Source organism: Agelaius tricolor, unplaced genomic scaffold, assembly GCF_023055355.1.
Source record: "Agelaius tricolor isolate 1412-34295 unplaced genomic scaffold, bAgeTri1.0.p SCAF_15, whole genome shotgun sequence".
In the NCBI taxonomy this organism is placed as follows: domain Eukaryota; kingdom Metazoa; phylum Chordata; class Aves; order Passeriformes; family Icteridae; genus Agelaius; species Agelaius tricolor.
Genome location: NW_027269275.1, coordinates 12506734 through 12522601, shown reverse-complemented (window position 1 = coordinate 12522601; position 15868 = coordinate 12506734). Strand labels below are relative to the sequence as shown.

General features: G+C 40.3%; 1 protein-coding gene across 3 annotated transcripts in view; it reads left to right on the top strand.

The window, feature by feature from the left end:
- Window positions 1-15868, top strand: part of SLC12A4 (solute carrier family 12 member 4) — a 47445-nt gene that overhangs the window by 2649 nt on the left and 28928 nt on the right. Inside the window, exon 3 of one of the 3 annotated variants that reach the window (XM_071440411.1) lies at window positions 13723-14000. The exons of the other annotated variants lie outside the window; for them this stretch is intronic. Within the exon in view, the coding sequence (XP_071296512.1) occupies window positions 13829-14000 (172 nt within the window). The 5' untranslated portion in view covers window positions 13723-13828. The remainder of the gene's footprint in view (window positions 1-13722; window positions 14001-15868) is intronic. 3 annotated transcript variants of the gene reach the window in all.

Below are 15868 nucleotides of genomic sequence, written 5' to 3'. Positions count from 1 at the left end.
GGGCTCATGGAGGGATTTGTTGGTGTTGGGGATGCCCCTGATTGGAGATAAGATAAACTGTGTGACTTGAGTGCAGGGTTCAAGTTGTAGCTTGTGGCCTTACCCAAGTGCACACAGTTGTTACTGGCACATGGGTGCACACAGAGCTGTGCCCATGGTCCAGCTGTCTGTGCCATCAAATAGCCCACCACAGGCAGTGTGAGAAACTGGTTGCAGTTGTTCTGGTGAACCTTCTGCTGGGAAGATTTTATTTTGTCATCTTGCTATTCAGAACCTGATTCCAGGACTTGTTTGGATTGCTCAGTGTGGTTGGATTGGTTGAGGTGACTCAGTAAGGACATGGCCCTTCCAGAGTGTGGCCATGGCACTGTAGCTGTTCATAGCTGCTCTCTAACAGTCTGCAGGCTGTGCTCTGCAGTACTCCTTGCACGGTATCTTAGGCTGTTGCTTATGATTCTGGTGGATTCTTTTTTTGGGTTTGATCTTTTTACCACTGCCTTCATTTGTCATGTCTCTGGTTTTGAAGGCTTTTTTTTTTTCCTGAATTTTGCTTTTTTTAGGACATCAAGTTTCACATCTGCAGATGTGAAACTGTTCTGCAACAGAATTTATTGTCAACCATTTCCATAAGAAGGCATTAGTCAGTGTGCAATAATTTAGCCTTGTCAGATAGTTCCAGTGCTTGCTTATGAATAAAATCAGCCTTTTATTTCTAAGTAGGTTCCACTGACTGCCACTGCTTGTAATAGACTTTGACATCTTTCATTTAGAAAAAGAAGTACAAAGAATTATCCTGTGATCCTATGATAAACACGTGAGCCCTTCTTTATGGATCGGCAGGGATGAGAAATGTGAATTTGGCATCCCCTCTGTCTTTGAAATAAAGCCAGCATATTAGGTTGGGTACACAGGGCGAAAAGAGGGACAGTGGGGTCTGAATAGTGTTTAAAAAACCAAATACATTTTGCTTTAATAGAAATCTCAGCTCCACAGTCATTGTGCACCCAGTTAACCAAAGTGTGGCAATGTCATGTGTCCTGTGGGAAGTTATTTATCTTCCCTTGACTTTTGTGTGGAAATGAGACACTAATCAGCTTGGTGTCACTAACTAGCCTTGGTCAGCTGCCACCCTTGGTTTTGCCAAGGAATTGCTCTGCTTATGTTCCAGTTATCACATGGCTTCCTCCAAGCCCAGAGTTCTCTGACTAGACTTGAGACCTTTACCTCGAGCCTGCATTCTGTGGCAGCGTGCTCAGGGTTCTTGTGCAGCAGCAGATTGTGCTGCTCGTTTGCAGTGAGCTGCTTTGGAAACTGTGGGTAAAGTTCTGGTGTGATAGCAGCGTGCTTTTACTTTAAACTTCCTGGTTCACTGCATTAATCTGTGGTAACTTACTGTAAAGATTTTCAGTCTTTTGCAAGACTTTTGCAAGCTCACATGAGATATGTCTGAAGATACTTTTAATGGGGACACATAAATCATTCAAAAATTCTTCTTCAAAGTGCCTAATTCTTACATGTAGGTGTTTTGGCCAAGTTCAGAGATAAGATAAAATTAGTCACGTAATAAATTAGACAGTAGGGCTAAATAGGACAACAGAAATATGTCCAAATTTCATTTAAGTTATCTTAAGAACTTCTGCTGGCAGCAGTGTGGCTAAATGGCACTGTTATGGTGGTCATAGTGGAATATTTTTGCATAACCTCTGTAGCACAAGCGTCTTCAGCATTTTTTGTGTTGCCTAAAAGCTGCAGAAGGGTCATAGAGGAGGCAGCCTGGGGCGGAGTTGAGGCAGAACCTCTGAATTGTTTCAGAGAAAAGAAAGTAACCTGAGAATAGCAATACTGATGTCAGTGAACTGTCTTTTCTGGTGGTTTGTTAATTGTTCTCTTACTGAAAATGGAATGGAGACTGCATATTTTTCAGTGTAGTGGCATTTTGATGGGAAGGGGTTTATTTTTCCTGTTGTGCTGGCATCTGGTTTCCCTTCTGTGAAAAGTATGATGTGTAAATTTAGAGATATTAAAGGTGTCCTGTCAGTGCTAAATATGTCAATATTGATTTCTTTTCAGAAAGAGTACCTATGGGATCCACAGCGATAATTATGATTTTCAATGCAGATCCTGAAAGAGGTCTTAGCAGCAGGGTCATACTTTAGAAGTCCTGGAAGGTTTTTTGTTGTTAGGGCTTTTTTCCTTTTCTTTCCTTTTTTCTTTTTTTTTCAATTCTTTTGCTTTCTGTTTGAGCAATCAGCAATTAGCACAGCGATGATTGCAGTGCTAAATTCCAGAATGCTTTTCTCAGCAATACAGGTGCATAGAGAAGTGGACTCTTGCTTCAGACAAGGAAAGATAAGAGTGTGGCATGTGAAAAATGAGAGTGGAAAAGTGCTTTGTGACATAATTAGCTGTTTATAATAGCTGGGTGGGTGAAGGAGGTGGTATATACTTCTTTATACCCTGGAATCAAAGGAATTCTTCTGAGGAGCTCATTTTCCTAGAGCCCGTGGTCGATAACTCTGTTTTATTTTATTGGCTTGTAGTCTAGTAAGGTTTAATTTGTTAAAATGCTTGTCTAGGAAAACAAAAAAGTTCTTGTTGCTGCATAAACTGCTACTTTTGCTGAGCATGTCTCCTACTTCTAATTTGTGCAATGATTAGGGCTGAGCTGAGAGGCTGCAGCTGTCCAGTACCAAGGGGATCATGGTGCCAGCTGCTGGTGAACAGGAGACCTAGCTAAATATAGGAAAACATGGGCCTTTTTGTGGGTTCTCTGGTATTTCAGTTATTTGAAAAAGCTCTGGGAAGAATCTCTGTGATATGTCTGAGTGATGTGAAAGCAGCTCCCCTACCCGCGTGTGCGTGTGTCTGCGTGGTGCAAAAACCTAAGGAAAGGTTGTTGAAAAAACCCAAAAGAAAAATCTGCAGCTGGTCTTTTGCAGCTGCAGATTTTTGGTGTTTTGGAGAACACCTGCATTAGAAAGCCAAGCAGTTGTAGAAAAGAAAATCCATGAAAATACATGGATTTTCTAACTAATTCTCTGCTTGCTGAGCTGCCGTTCCAAACTTGAGTTGAGTCTAAGCTTGGGAATATTTTAATAATGCTGAAGTGATATCTCCTATACAATCTCTGAACTTTTCTAAAGAATTTTAAGTACATTTTTGGGTGTCTTGTGTTTGTATTACATCTCTCTCTCATGTATAAAATTGATCTGTGTGTGTTATTCAATTTCCCCTTACAAATTTCTTGTGTTTCTCTTCCTCAAAGAAAATAGTGACATCTGCTTTCTTTTTCCTGCTGTGACAAAATTAAAGCATAAGTTTTTGCGTGCTTTTCAATGTAAATTTTAATTTTGGCTTTTGCTCCAAAGTTCTGTGTAGAATGAAGACTAAAGTAGTTTGCAGTCTCGTTGACTAGGAAATGTAGCCAAACCTAATAAATTTAGCCTTGTAAATGTAGCCAAACCTAAAAATGTAGTCTAATAAATGCTGTTGGCTGAGGTTGGAGCAACCACCTTGAGAAAGATCAGAGTTAGTGACCACTGCCTTGTTTTGAAGTGCAGGTAACAGCATGGGGGATTCCCAGTGCCCCAGGGAGAGGAAAGCTGCATTTGGTGACTTTGCCCTTCCAAGACCAAGTTAAGGATTTACATCTGTTTTTGTTTGTGATGCAACAAATAATGTGCAGATTGCTTTAAATAACAGAAAAATTGCTACTAGCACCAACACATGGAGCAAGATTTCTTTGATCAAAAGATCCATGTCTTCAACTCGTTGGTTCGAGGTTGCGCTTTAAATATTTGTTCTGTGACCTGAATTACAGAGAAGATAAATGCACCATTTTAAGACCTGGTTTAAAGCCTATTTGAATTACAATTTAGGGGTGTTTCCTTTGTCTTCAGTAAACTCTGAATTGGAAATTTTGCATCTCTTAATTGTGCTAAGCTGATTTTTATTCTCAGATAATAAAATTTCAGAGGTTCTTTTTTTGTTTGGTTTAGTAAAACCTCTTTCTTAATTATTAGTTTTCAATAGGCAACTGTTTAAATGCTGCCAAGTGATCCCTTAGCAATGGGTAGTACTGTTCTTGTTCTCTCAGTTGAGCTGCTTTGGATGATTTCTTTCAGCATACTTGGATTTTGTCATGCATGGAGGACTGAGCATCTTTCACAGTGGCTGCTGTAGCAATTGCCAAGCAAACAATATCTTTGTTTTAAGCAAGCAACATAAAATACATACACACAAAAATTAGTCTTTTCACAGACTCAAATACATGACAGTTAAAATGTCTGTCTTTAAATTTAAAAGGTCTACACAAAAATACAGCCCTTACAATGCATGTAGGGTAAACCTCTGGAATTTGAATAGGCCAACATTTTGTATACTGTAACTGTATATATATATATATATGTAACTGTCTCTGGAGGTTATTTTGTAGCCTGTTTACGGCCTATTTGTTCCCTGTAGCTTTTATTTTAAACGCTATTTCACAACTGTCACTTCTGAAGCATATAAAGAAGTTCTTGGAGTGAATGGAGTAGTATTTTTTCCCTAACAGGCTTTTAATAGGGCTTTAGATTTTGTGGTGGGTTCTAGGTATGGCTTGGAAAAGAAAGTTGTTTACTTTCCAGCAGTGTTAAATCATGTCTGAGCAGCAGAGGTACAGGTCAGAACAGATCTGGGAATACATTTTCTCAAATTTTTGTTGCTGTTAAAGGTACCAGGTGGAGTTCTTTCTTAATCATCTTTTGATCTTCTTTGTGCTCTGTAGGACAGAGAGATGGAGAATAAAGTGCTAATTGCCCCAAAAAGCTTTTACTCGATTAGCTGATGGATGAATGGGGAAGTTTGATAAGTTGGCACTTATGCTTTGCTGACTGGATGCAGCTTTAGACTTATTGGAAATAGAAATGAAATGGCATTTTGCTGAGCAGAAGATGAGAGGCCAGTGCCAGGCAGGGCAGGGGGTGAGGGAGGAGGTGGCTGGGGGTGCAGAAAGGGTGATCATCATCCCACCTCTGTGTGATGGCCACAGTGCTGTGCCAGGAGGCTCCTCTGTCTAGGGCATGGTCAGCATTTCCACAGGTATTCACATTTTGGGTTTGCCTCATGTCTCCTGGGTTTTTGGCCCACAGGTCCATCCTCTTGAATGCAGAATGCCTAATTTGCTCCTTTCTCTCCACCCAAGTGACCTGCATTGTCCTAGAAACCCAGCTCTTTCATCGATTGGCACATGATCTGTCCTGTCATGAGGATGCAATCCATCGATTGCTTCAGAAGGAGAATCAAAGCTGGGAGCTGCTGCTGGAGGCTGCCTTGCAGGAATTGTGTAACCACATCCTGGCAGGGCTGGGTGTAGGGCAGAGGCGCTCTGTGCTGTGCATAGGTTCAAGGTAATTATGCCTCAACAAGACTACATGGGATTTTTTCCCTGCAGTCTAATTACCAGCCTTCAGTTTCATCTCCTACCAGTAGCCAGCAATTTCTTGTGTTTATCTGAGGGATTAGGAACATCATTCAATCACTGCATTTACCCTCTTATCATGAAGCAGACCATACAACCTTCTGACTTTCACTTCCATGTCAAAGGGAAAAAAGGATTTTTATGGTGTGCCATTAGAAGCTGCTCATTTGCTGAGTTAAGAAGGGCAAATTTGTTGAGACTTGCTCTTGCATGCTTTACATTGCTGATTGCTGCAGTTAAACACAGTTTTTATGCCCTGCAGTATAATTGTTTTCCATGAAATTATCTATAGCAATGCTACTTTGTTTTATGACCCTGTCTCTGCAAGCTGAGTAGCCCTGAGCTTAGTTACTGTGTGCAAAGTCCAGCTCTGGTCAGATCTGAGTCAGGATTGGGGGTAATTCTAGAGGATGGCAGAGCTGCTGCTGTCTCTGATGGAGGAGAGCACATTACTGTTTCTCTTCTGCCTTCCCTTTGCATTCAGGAGCTTTGTCTTACTTTTTCTACTACTTGCTGTAGTATCTATTTGTGTCCAGAACTGACACAAAGGTACAAGTTCATTCATTGTCTTGCAGATCTGATTTTAGAACCTTCTGCTCCTGTATCTTTTGGGCTTTGTTCTGCTAAGGTTTTAACTGCCCAGTCTGTGATTTCACAATGTGAAGTGTTTGGCAGTAGTGCCACTTGGCCACTCCCATCCCCTCAACAGCATCCTTTCCTTTCCTTTTGATTCCTGTTTGTGTTTTGCACCCTGTGCTGGGGCAGGGCTGCTTTGAGAGCATCACAAGCCAATCCTTGCTTCAGCTCCTGCATGGAACTTTTACTTTGTCTTCTTTGTCTAGGCCAGCACAAACCACTCACTCTTGATGTGTTTGTGTTCCAGGAAATCTGGTGACAATGTCAGGGGTTAATTTCTGACACATGGTGGCCAGTCATGAGAGGAGGTACAGTTGAGCCATGTTTGGTGAATCCCAGTTCTGTGTAACAGACAGTGGGATGATTATCTGCCTTGTGTTAAAATGCCTTTTAGCACACATGCAAGGAGCTTTAAAGCTGTGACTCAAGGCAACACAGAGAGAATTATTTAATTGCAGTATTTTGGCTTTGCCCTTTTAAGACACTGTATTGTAGACTTTTTGGTAGAAGCATATATTTAGCAGGAGCAAACTCACTATTCTACATCTTGGAGTGTTTTCTGACTTAGATTGTGTTCAACTGCCTGGTGAAGCAGAAAAGTGATCTACTGTTGCTGATTGCTCTTTGAAGAGTTTCTCTAAGCTATTGTGTTATACCCACTTTGCTCTGGTGCTCTTGCAAACAGGTGAACTTTCTGTAAAATGATGGTAAAAGCCACTGTGGCTTCTCCAGATATCTGACATCTGTGCTGTGCTGCACTGTGGGAAATGTGTGCTGCTGTTTTGTGAGACCTGTGGGCTCTTTGTAAATGTGTGTCAAAATATTTGTATTTAAGAAGAGCAGTGGTTTTCTCTTTATCATGTGCAATGTCAGAGCTCTCTCCACCCTCTGAGATGTTCAGTGGGAAGGAGTGACTCTCTTTGCTTGGAGAAGTATCATGCTGATTTGTAATTCCTCTAAGTATTATGACCAGAGTTTTAGTGAGTTTTGGCTGTTTGTAGCACTTCACATTGAAAGGTCATCCTTGGATTTGCTTAACTTTTTTTTTTTCCCTCCTCCTTGAAACACCCTCCCCTTTCCTTTTTCCTTGGCTTAAAAAAAACCAAACTCTCATGAACTTTGTTTCCACATGGAACACAGTACTTCTCAAATGGAAGAAATATCTGATGTTCAGCACTTTCTGTATGAGTTAACTGATTTAAAACCAATCACATTCAGGGTTTTACAATCAGCTTGGAAGTGGCTACCAATGTCTTTCTGCTGTCTTCCAGGAATGGATGATAGTAGATAGAGGTCTGTGAATGTACATTGTGTAATATGCAATACACAGAATGTACATACGTTGAAATGTTCAAAATAATTAAATCTTCTTTCTTCTGTCATTTTCTGCATCTCTGGAGCATATTTAGCATCCTGGCTCTTACCTTATTTCTTTCCACTTGTTCCCTGTAGGAAGTTTTTTGAGCTGGTGGCAATACTGGCTTTTAGTGGTCACTGTTCCCATCTGCTTTCTCTCACTCCATGGTTTGTGCCTGTACAATTGTTTCTTTGCCCTGTGTTGAGCTGGAGGAGGGAACAGGTACATCCAAAATAGTGGTGTGTCGTTTTGGGCTTTTTTTGTTGTTTTCTCTTTTCTGCTATGAAGCCGTGGTCAGTTGCACATGTGTAGGACTGAAAAGAATTTTCTGTATTTGGTCTCAGAAAGAAATGTGAGTTTGAACTGAATATTGCATGGAATCTGCATACTGGTCTCATAGATGTATGTTGCAGTCTTGCAGAGAAAGTGGAAACATTTTGTAGCAGGACAAGAGGCTTTTCCTGAGGCAGGGAAAATACCAGAATGCTGCTCCCTGTGTTTTGATAGAAGGTGTGCTGTATCTGAGGTGCCCTCATGCATGTGGAGGGATGGAGTTTCAGGGAGGATAATCGTGAGAAATGGTTCTGGAGCCGTTGCACATGAAAGAACCTCTGAAGTGAAGTGGATTACAGTGAAATAAAGGTTGTTTTTATAGTGGGATTTTTGTTTCATCTGGCAGTGACAGGTTATCAGGTTATATTATGAAAGCTCCCAAGTGATGTGAGTTCCTGAATCCAATTTCTCAAAAGTGCCTTGGCATCTTTAATTGCACAGGCATTCCTGGTGACTGCACCTACCTCATCATGTAGCAAAGTCTTAGTGAGGGGTGTGCTGGTATGCAGAGCATCTCCTTCTGCATGGGCAGAATGGTGGGGGCTCTGGGAATTATGAAGTGCTTAGAATCAGTAAGTTAGTATTTCTTGTGTATCTTATATAAACCTCCCATTTCATCCTGCTGTTTCTATTTTTTTTTTTTGTGATCTCACATGTGGTTCATCCATTAATGGGTCATCCTAGTCTAATGTATTGAAGATGGAAAGAAACAGATCACTGTTTTCACTTGAAAGCTGGAATGCCTGCAGGGCAAACGTCACAGAGCTCCACTTTTCATGGCACTAGCAGGTTTAAAACCCTCTCTGGTTCCACACTCAGCAAGCAGCAGATTTGTGGCACACTTTTCTGAATAAGTGTGCAAACAACTGCAGTGTGCCTCTTAACTGTGGCTGGGCTTGGATTTCACAAGCAGCATTTTCTCTAAGATCCTGATATTTGTGTATTTTCTTGGTGTTGAAAGGATTATAATGCCAGGATTATATCAGTGTCAGCTTAAGTTTCTGTAAGGACCTTTTTCTTCTTGGAAGAGATCAGTCCAATTCAACATTGCAGCCAGCACTTTGTCATAGTAGGTAGAAACAGTTCTTTTGGAAATACAATATTATTAAAGTTGTCCTATCCTCAAGACTTCACAGAGGAAGCATTTACTAAAGCATGTGCTAAGAGCTGGAAGACGAATAATGGTAAATCAAGTTACTGAAAATGTCAAAGAACTGTTGCTAAAGGGTAAGTGTTTTATGTTGATATTAGCACTTGCAAAGAATTATAAGTGTTCTGCAACTATCAGTGTATCTTAACTGAAAAATAGTCATAATGCTTTCTGAAACACTGGATTATTAAATTGTTACATCCTTTGAGTTGTGTAGGGTCAGACAACTTGATGGGCAAGGCTGTTCTCTAATCCAGTTTTGAAAAGTACAGTAGAAGTCTTCACATGTGTTTATCTAGGGATAAATCCAAGATCTGTGCTTAATTGTATGCTTATTTTTGTACTCTGCTCCAGCTTATCTTTTGCATAGGATATTGTCTGGGAAAGTTTTGGCTGTTCCTTTCAAGCAGAGCACAAGCAAGTGCCATCTTTTAAATTCTGAACTGGTTCAGAGGAATGGCTATATTATCAATAACACAGCTTTTTATTTTAGTTTCTGGGTACAGTTATGCTTTGTTTGTGTCACTTTTATAGGTGCCATCACTGTTGCTGATGATAAATGTGTACTGCAATGTCGTATGTAATAAGTCTTAAGAATCGCAGCTTTACTAGTTGGGTAGAATCCAGTGAACTCAAAACTATATTGACAGTGTCAATTAACAGTGAAGTAAATAATGTTATTACACAGCATAATAATGTTATAATATATACTGGTAATGTGAGCATGGATGTCAATAGTTTGGTGTTTAAGCTGCAGTTTCTGATGGAAACGTGTCTGGAGCAGACAGTGAGTGTTCAGTGTTGCCAGTGAAACTGATTTTTTGTCTCTCAAGTACAGAGGATCTCAAAGCTCTCCAGGGAAAGATCTGTCCTTTCATTCTGCTGTGCTTTCCTCTCATAAGCCTTATTGTTGCATGGGTTCTTATCTAGAGTGACTTTGGCCTTTATTTTGATAAAATACTGGGTCAGCTGGGATTTTACAGCTTGTGCTTTCCTCCACCTTCAGTGAAAATGACCTGGTAGCCCAAGGTCTTGTGTGAATTGGCATTAACAGATTTCAATTGGTTATTTCATTACCAATGCCTAGCTGTGGTGTGAATGAGTTTTGTCTAACTAGATGCAGTAGTGGTTATTTCCTGTTTCTCCTATTTCTGGTGTAAATATAATAATCCTATTAAAAAAATCCCCACACCTAAACCAGCCCAGCCTCAAAACAAGAACTTAGTGGAGTTTTCAAAACATTTTGAGAAATGTTTTTTTCTGAGCTTGGAATGTCTCTTTGCTACTTTTGTTTTTTTCCTACTGCAAAATAAAGGAATTATTGTTTTCAGTTTTTGAAATATGGATGTTAAATCATAACTTTCTGTTTTTTCAAGAAAAAAGTGCTTTGGGTACTACTGACTACTTTGTAGCTAAAGGGGAAATAAGTATTCCTTGTTATCAGATCCTGTAATGTCAGCAGCCTGTTCTGCTGCCATAAATGAGTTTGTAACCAGAATTCTCATTTTAGAAATTCTTTATGTTTCTGGCTAGTTGTGTGTTATCCATGGAGAAACAAATTTAAGCAATAATAAAAAAAGCAGCCTATTAGAAATACTTATCTTTATTTTGGACTGCTGCTGATGTTGGATTAGGATTTTTGCTAAATTGTTGAAAGTAATTTAAGAAAAGAAGCAATGTCTGATTTCTGTTAATGAAATGTCAAGGTAGTAATATCTGCAAAAGCATAATTGTACATTGAATTATTTGGTATAGCCTCACAAATGAACCAAGAAAAATATTCCATAACAGTTCTGAGAATGGATGAGTTTTGTTTAGTCCAGCCACATATGAGGAACCACATGAATAGAAGGAGACTTGGAATGTGTTTGAAATGAAATTGTTGGCTGCATGTTTCTTAGGTTATCCTGGAATGGGAGTCTCTTGGTTTACTCCAGCAGCACTCCTGAGTGCTTGGCTGCTGACATTGGAGATACCAGGGTTCTTGGGCAGCTTGGTGAGGGTTTTCTGTTCCTCAGCAATTCCCAGACCTGCAGGTGCTGCCGGCCTGTGAGTGATGAGCAGAGCACCCTGAGCATCACACAGCCTTTGGGAGGAGCAGTGTGGGCATGATCCTCATTGACATCTGGGAAATGGTGTCTCAAGAGCTGTTAAAAACAAACCAAACCCCCAAAGTGTGCTAAAAATGGGCATGGACAGCTTTTTATATGAAAAATTTATCCATAAGGCTGTGAACAAATAAATGCCCTCAAAATAATCTGACTAATAAAACCTGATTATGCAATGATTTCTGTTTGGAGCAATCCCATTGTTTCTCCATTTTTTTTTCCTAGTAGAATACCTACCTTGGGTGTATTCATTTGCTTCTAGGTCTTGTGAGAACAGTTAAGTGCAGCAAACCATATTTTGATTTTGTGCTCAAAAATCAAAGTAAATTGTGTCTGAATTACCACTTGTGTAGAAATTTGGAGAACTTACTCACACATGAACATCTGAGAAGCACAAGTAAGTCAGAACAGAATTAACTTGCTTTCCAAAGTGGGATACATTTTGCCTGTCCTAAAATATCTGTAAATCAGGGTTTTATTTAGGTTAGGCTCTCTTTAGAGGTAATTTGCAGCATGTCAAGGTGCATGCACAGGAGAGGCACTCCAGGGGTCAGCTAATTGAGCCATCTCCTCCTGAGTGGGAAGTGAGCCTTTGTGATTAGTTGGCTTTAACAGCCTGCTGTTAGATTGCTCATATTAAGGGAAACCTGCAGCACCTACTTGGGTATCAACTCTGATTTTAATCTTAGATTCCAGTGTTACTGGTAGATTAAATATTATAAGTATGAATTTTTTTTTTTGTAATTAAAAAAAAATCAAGTAGCGTTCCCTGTGCATGAAAATGGCTCAGTTTGTGCCCTTAACTATCACAGGTTTTGTGGCCAGTAATACTTGTGAAATAGTATCTGAATAACTGCAAAATGTGGTGTTAGCTGCTAGAAAGGCTATTTCATCACAGTGTTTGTTACTGTGGTGGACACAAAGGAGCCTGTACACGTATAGTACAATTACAAGTGAGATACTAACTCTACACTGCTCCAGAAATTAAATTACATTGAGGGCAGGAGTGTTGGGCTGTCCTTTGAGCTGGTTTTCTAGGAAATACCTGCTGTTTGTTGGTTGTCAAGGGGTAAATAAACCAATGTGTTTCTTGGTCAAGCTGAGCATTTCAGTTCCAGCTCTGACTTGAACTCTGATTTGCACTGAAATGATCTGAACAAATTTAGTCCCTCACTTAAGACTTGGTACTTGGGTCAGGGAGGGTTGAGGCAGCCCTGCATTCCACCCTCCCCTGTGGCAGCAGTGTCTGGAGCTCTGTGCAGCTTTGCTGCCTGCAGAGTGTGTTGGAGGCTGTGTTCCCCCTGAGCTGCTGGGGGCAGGCTGTGGGTGCCTCTGCCAGCTGCCATCAGCTCGGCTCTGATGTGCCTGGAGAAGCAAAGTGGCAGAAGTTTCTTAGCAAAGTTCAGCCCTCTTCAGAATTTGCTTTTTCTGAAATGTTTTAGCCTTGCTGTAGCTTGATTGGCATTGCTCTGTTCACTTTGTTATCTGTGTGGGTCAGACTAAAGCAGGGCAGGCTCTGTCCATCTGTGCCTTCAGCACGTCTTAACTTGCCAGGTAGATGAAGTTTCCATAAGTAGGTGAGCATTTCTGGGTTAGTCATGCCCTGATGGCAGAGTCTGGAGTTTTTAAAAGATGTACTAATTTCTGCTTCTTTATCTGAATGTGATGAAGTAGGGGAGTGGTGGTTTTTTGTAAGGGAGTTTAGAAACTGGCAGTAGAGAAAAATAAAACCTCGACAGGTCAAGTCATGCAACTGCTCTTGCCACCTTCTCAATGATTATTTTAGTCTGGCAGAGTAGGCCATATCATTGTGAAGCTTCCTGGTCTTTTCTCTACAATATTGTGTAAAGTATGTATCACTGTGCTGAATTGTTCAGCTTTCATTTATGCTCTCTAATCTGTCTTTTAGTTACTTTCATGTATGTCTTTTGTTTGTCATTCTCTCTAAATTCTGGATTTCATCCCTCAGTTACTTAAGAAAACACAATGGCTTGCACAAAAGGCTTGCATTCAGCATTGTCAAGCAGTGAAACTGTGTCTGTCTGGCCTAATCCTCTTCCAGAAGGAAAGCAGTAGCATGAATAGTGTCCTCCGTGTTCTTAATACTTCTTAATTTTATTTTTCTTTAGTAAAGACAACATTAGCCTTTTGGAGAAGAGCAAAGTAAAACCAGTCAGTAGAATATCTGCTACGGTTTAGTCACAGTGTTTTTGCTTGGCTGTGATGCAGAAGTTTGGACATCCATTTATTGATTTTATTCTGTTTCCTGAGCATGTGTGTTTGCATGTGTGGGAGCATGCACACTTGAGGGTTTTAGGTTTTGTTCCATGGATCATCTCTGATGTTTTAAGGAACTCAGGTTATCCACAGGATGAGGAACTTGTTCTCTGGACGTCTGCCCATATCTGAGTAGGGGAGTAGAATGTTCAGGGAACTCTGCTGGAGATGTTTAGATAAACTATATAGTTGATGCGGTGTTTGAAAATAGAATTATCTGGTTTGGAAGAGAACTGGTAGCATTCAGAAATAAAATGCCTTAATTATTGAAAGATAATGAAGACTGAGAAGCAATGAAACAAGTGAAGAGGAAACATTAACCTACTTGGAATACAGCTTGAATACCTCAACATTTGAGATTAATTAGGGACTAAGGCAAATAAATTATTCTCTGTTGCAGAGTACTTAGCTCCTTCTTTGAGCAATGTTCCTTGCAAATCAATCTTGCATGATGAAAAAACTAACACCATAGCTGCTGGCCAGGACCAAAGACTTGATAACTAAGGATGTGGAGCAGTGTGCACATGTCCCAGGATGGTGCTTGCCCAGGAGACTTGGTGCCTCAGGATGTGAAGTGTCCCCGGGTGCAGCTGGGGCAGGAATTCCCCAGAGTAGCTTTCCGAGGTCACATCCGCTCCCTCCCCAAGCTGATGGAGATAACGCGCTCTTCCCGTGCAAGTAAGTCTCTCTGGAGCTGCTGCTCTTGCTCACTGGCACAGGGAATGAAATCAGTTCTGTATTTCCAGTCACAAGTAAGTCTCTCTGGAGCTGCTGCTCTTGCTCACTGGCACAGGGAATGAAATCAATTCTACATTTCCAGTCACAAGTAAGTCTCTCTCTGGAGCTGCTGCTCTTGCTCCCTGGCACAGGGAATGAAATCAGTTCTATATTTCCAGTCACAAGTAAGTCTCTCTGAAGCTGCTGCTCTTGCTCCCTGGCACAGGGAATGAAATCAATTCTGTATTTCCAGTCACAAGTAAGTCTCTCTGAAGCTGCTGCTCTTGCTCACTGGCACAGGGAATGATATCAATTCTATATTTCTAGTCACAAGTAAGTCTCTCTGAAGCTGCTGCTCTTGCTCACTGGCACAGGGAATGTACTGGAGAGTTTTTTCTGCACTGTGCTGTAGTCTCTGGTGTGTTTTGTCAAAGTACAGTTGTGATTGTTGTTGAGGAAATGGTTGTTTGCTGGAGGTTTTACTCCTGGAATGGAAACACAATATGAGAAGAGAGAAAGTGAGAGGAATGCTTTGATTTAGAACATGTCTGTAAAGAAGGGATTGCATTGAATGTGCAGCTGTGGTGAAAGTGATTTTTGGCTGTCATTTAATTAGCTGTATTTAAGTTAGCAATGCAGTAGTCTGGAATTAGCACACATCTCTGCAGCACCAGTTCTGCTTATTCTATCTTTGTGGAACTGGGATGTCACTGTGAAGAACTTGCATATAAACTTACACTCCTTTACTTCCTATGGAAAGTGTACAGTGTTTGAGAGGGACTTTAAAGTGGCACTTCAGTAGGTCAGCAGGAAAGTTCACTTTTATTTTTGCATTGTCTGCAGTAATTCATAGGTATGTTATTTCAGGACAATGGAGCTGGTGCTGTGAATGTGGTAAAAAGCCAGTAGTACTTCTCTATCATCTGAACCATCTAGAAGAAAATGTACCCTAGCAATTGCAAAATCAATACTATATTTCCAGTCACTAGTTCTACTGAATATTCTATTCAGTTTGGGCTTCCTGTGTGCAGGATGGTGTATGAAGCCAGCATGCCAAGGGGTCAGATTTGGAAGGACAGTCTAATGGGAAGGGTCTGAGTGATGATTGAAGATGTAAATGAAGAATGAGAGAGAAGATGGAAGTTCTTTAGAGAGAGAGAGAGAGAGGTCTTCTGAACAGATCAATTGTGAAAAATTCGCTGGTGGTAAAATGAAGATGCATCTAAAAAATAATAACAATCATGCTGAAGATTCAGTTTAAGTCAGGCTCAAGGAGATGGTATGAAGTAATTTTTTTTAAACTAAGGAGAGGTTATGTGGATTATGGTAACAAGGGCATTTAGAAAGAGTAAAAGAATTATAATCTTGTTTAAAAAACTGAGATGGAATGTATGAATGTACCTTGGCAACAGTGGGATTTTGTACATAAAATGGTTGAGAGTTTCTCCAAGTGTTATAAGTAAAAGAACACCCATTATGCTGACTTGAGACAGTGATAAGGTAGGGTTCCCAATGGAAGGAGGAAAACTAAGGCAGCAAAGAATTGATTTAAAAATCACTCAGTGATAAAAAAACAGGCAGCAAAGAATTGATTTAAAAATCACTCAGTGATAAAAAAACAGGCTGATATTTCAGACATTGTCACCAGAACAGTTGAATTTCCAATCTAGTGTATAATACAGGACTTGAGGAAACAAACCAAAGTTGCTCATGATCTTGCTGTGTTTAATAAATGTAATGGAGAAGATACTGCAGAGACCAGAGTCTTGAGGAATCAAGCAGACAGTATTTCTGTTGATGTCATAATTTGCACCATCATTTGTGTCCAA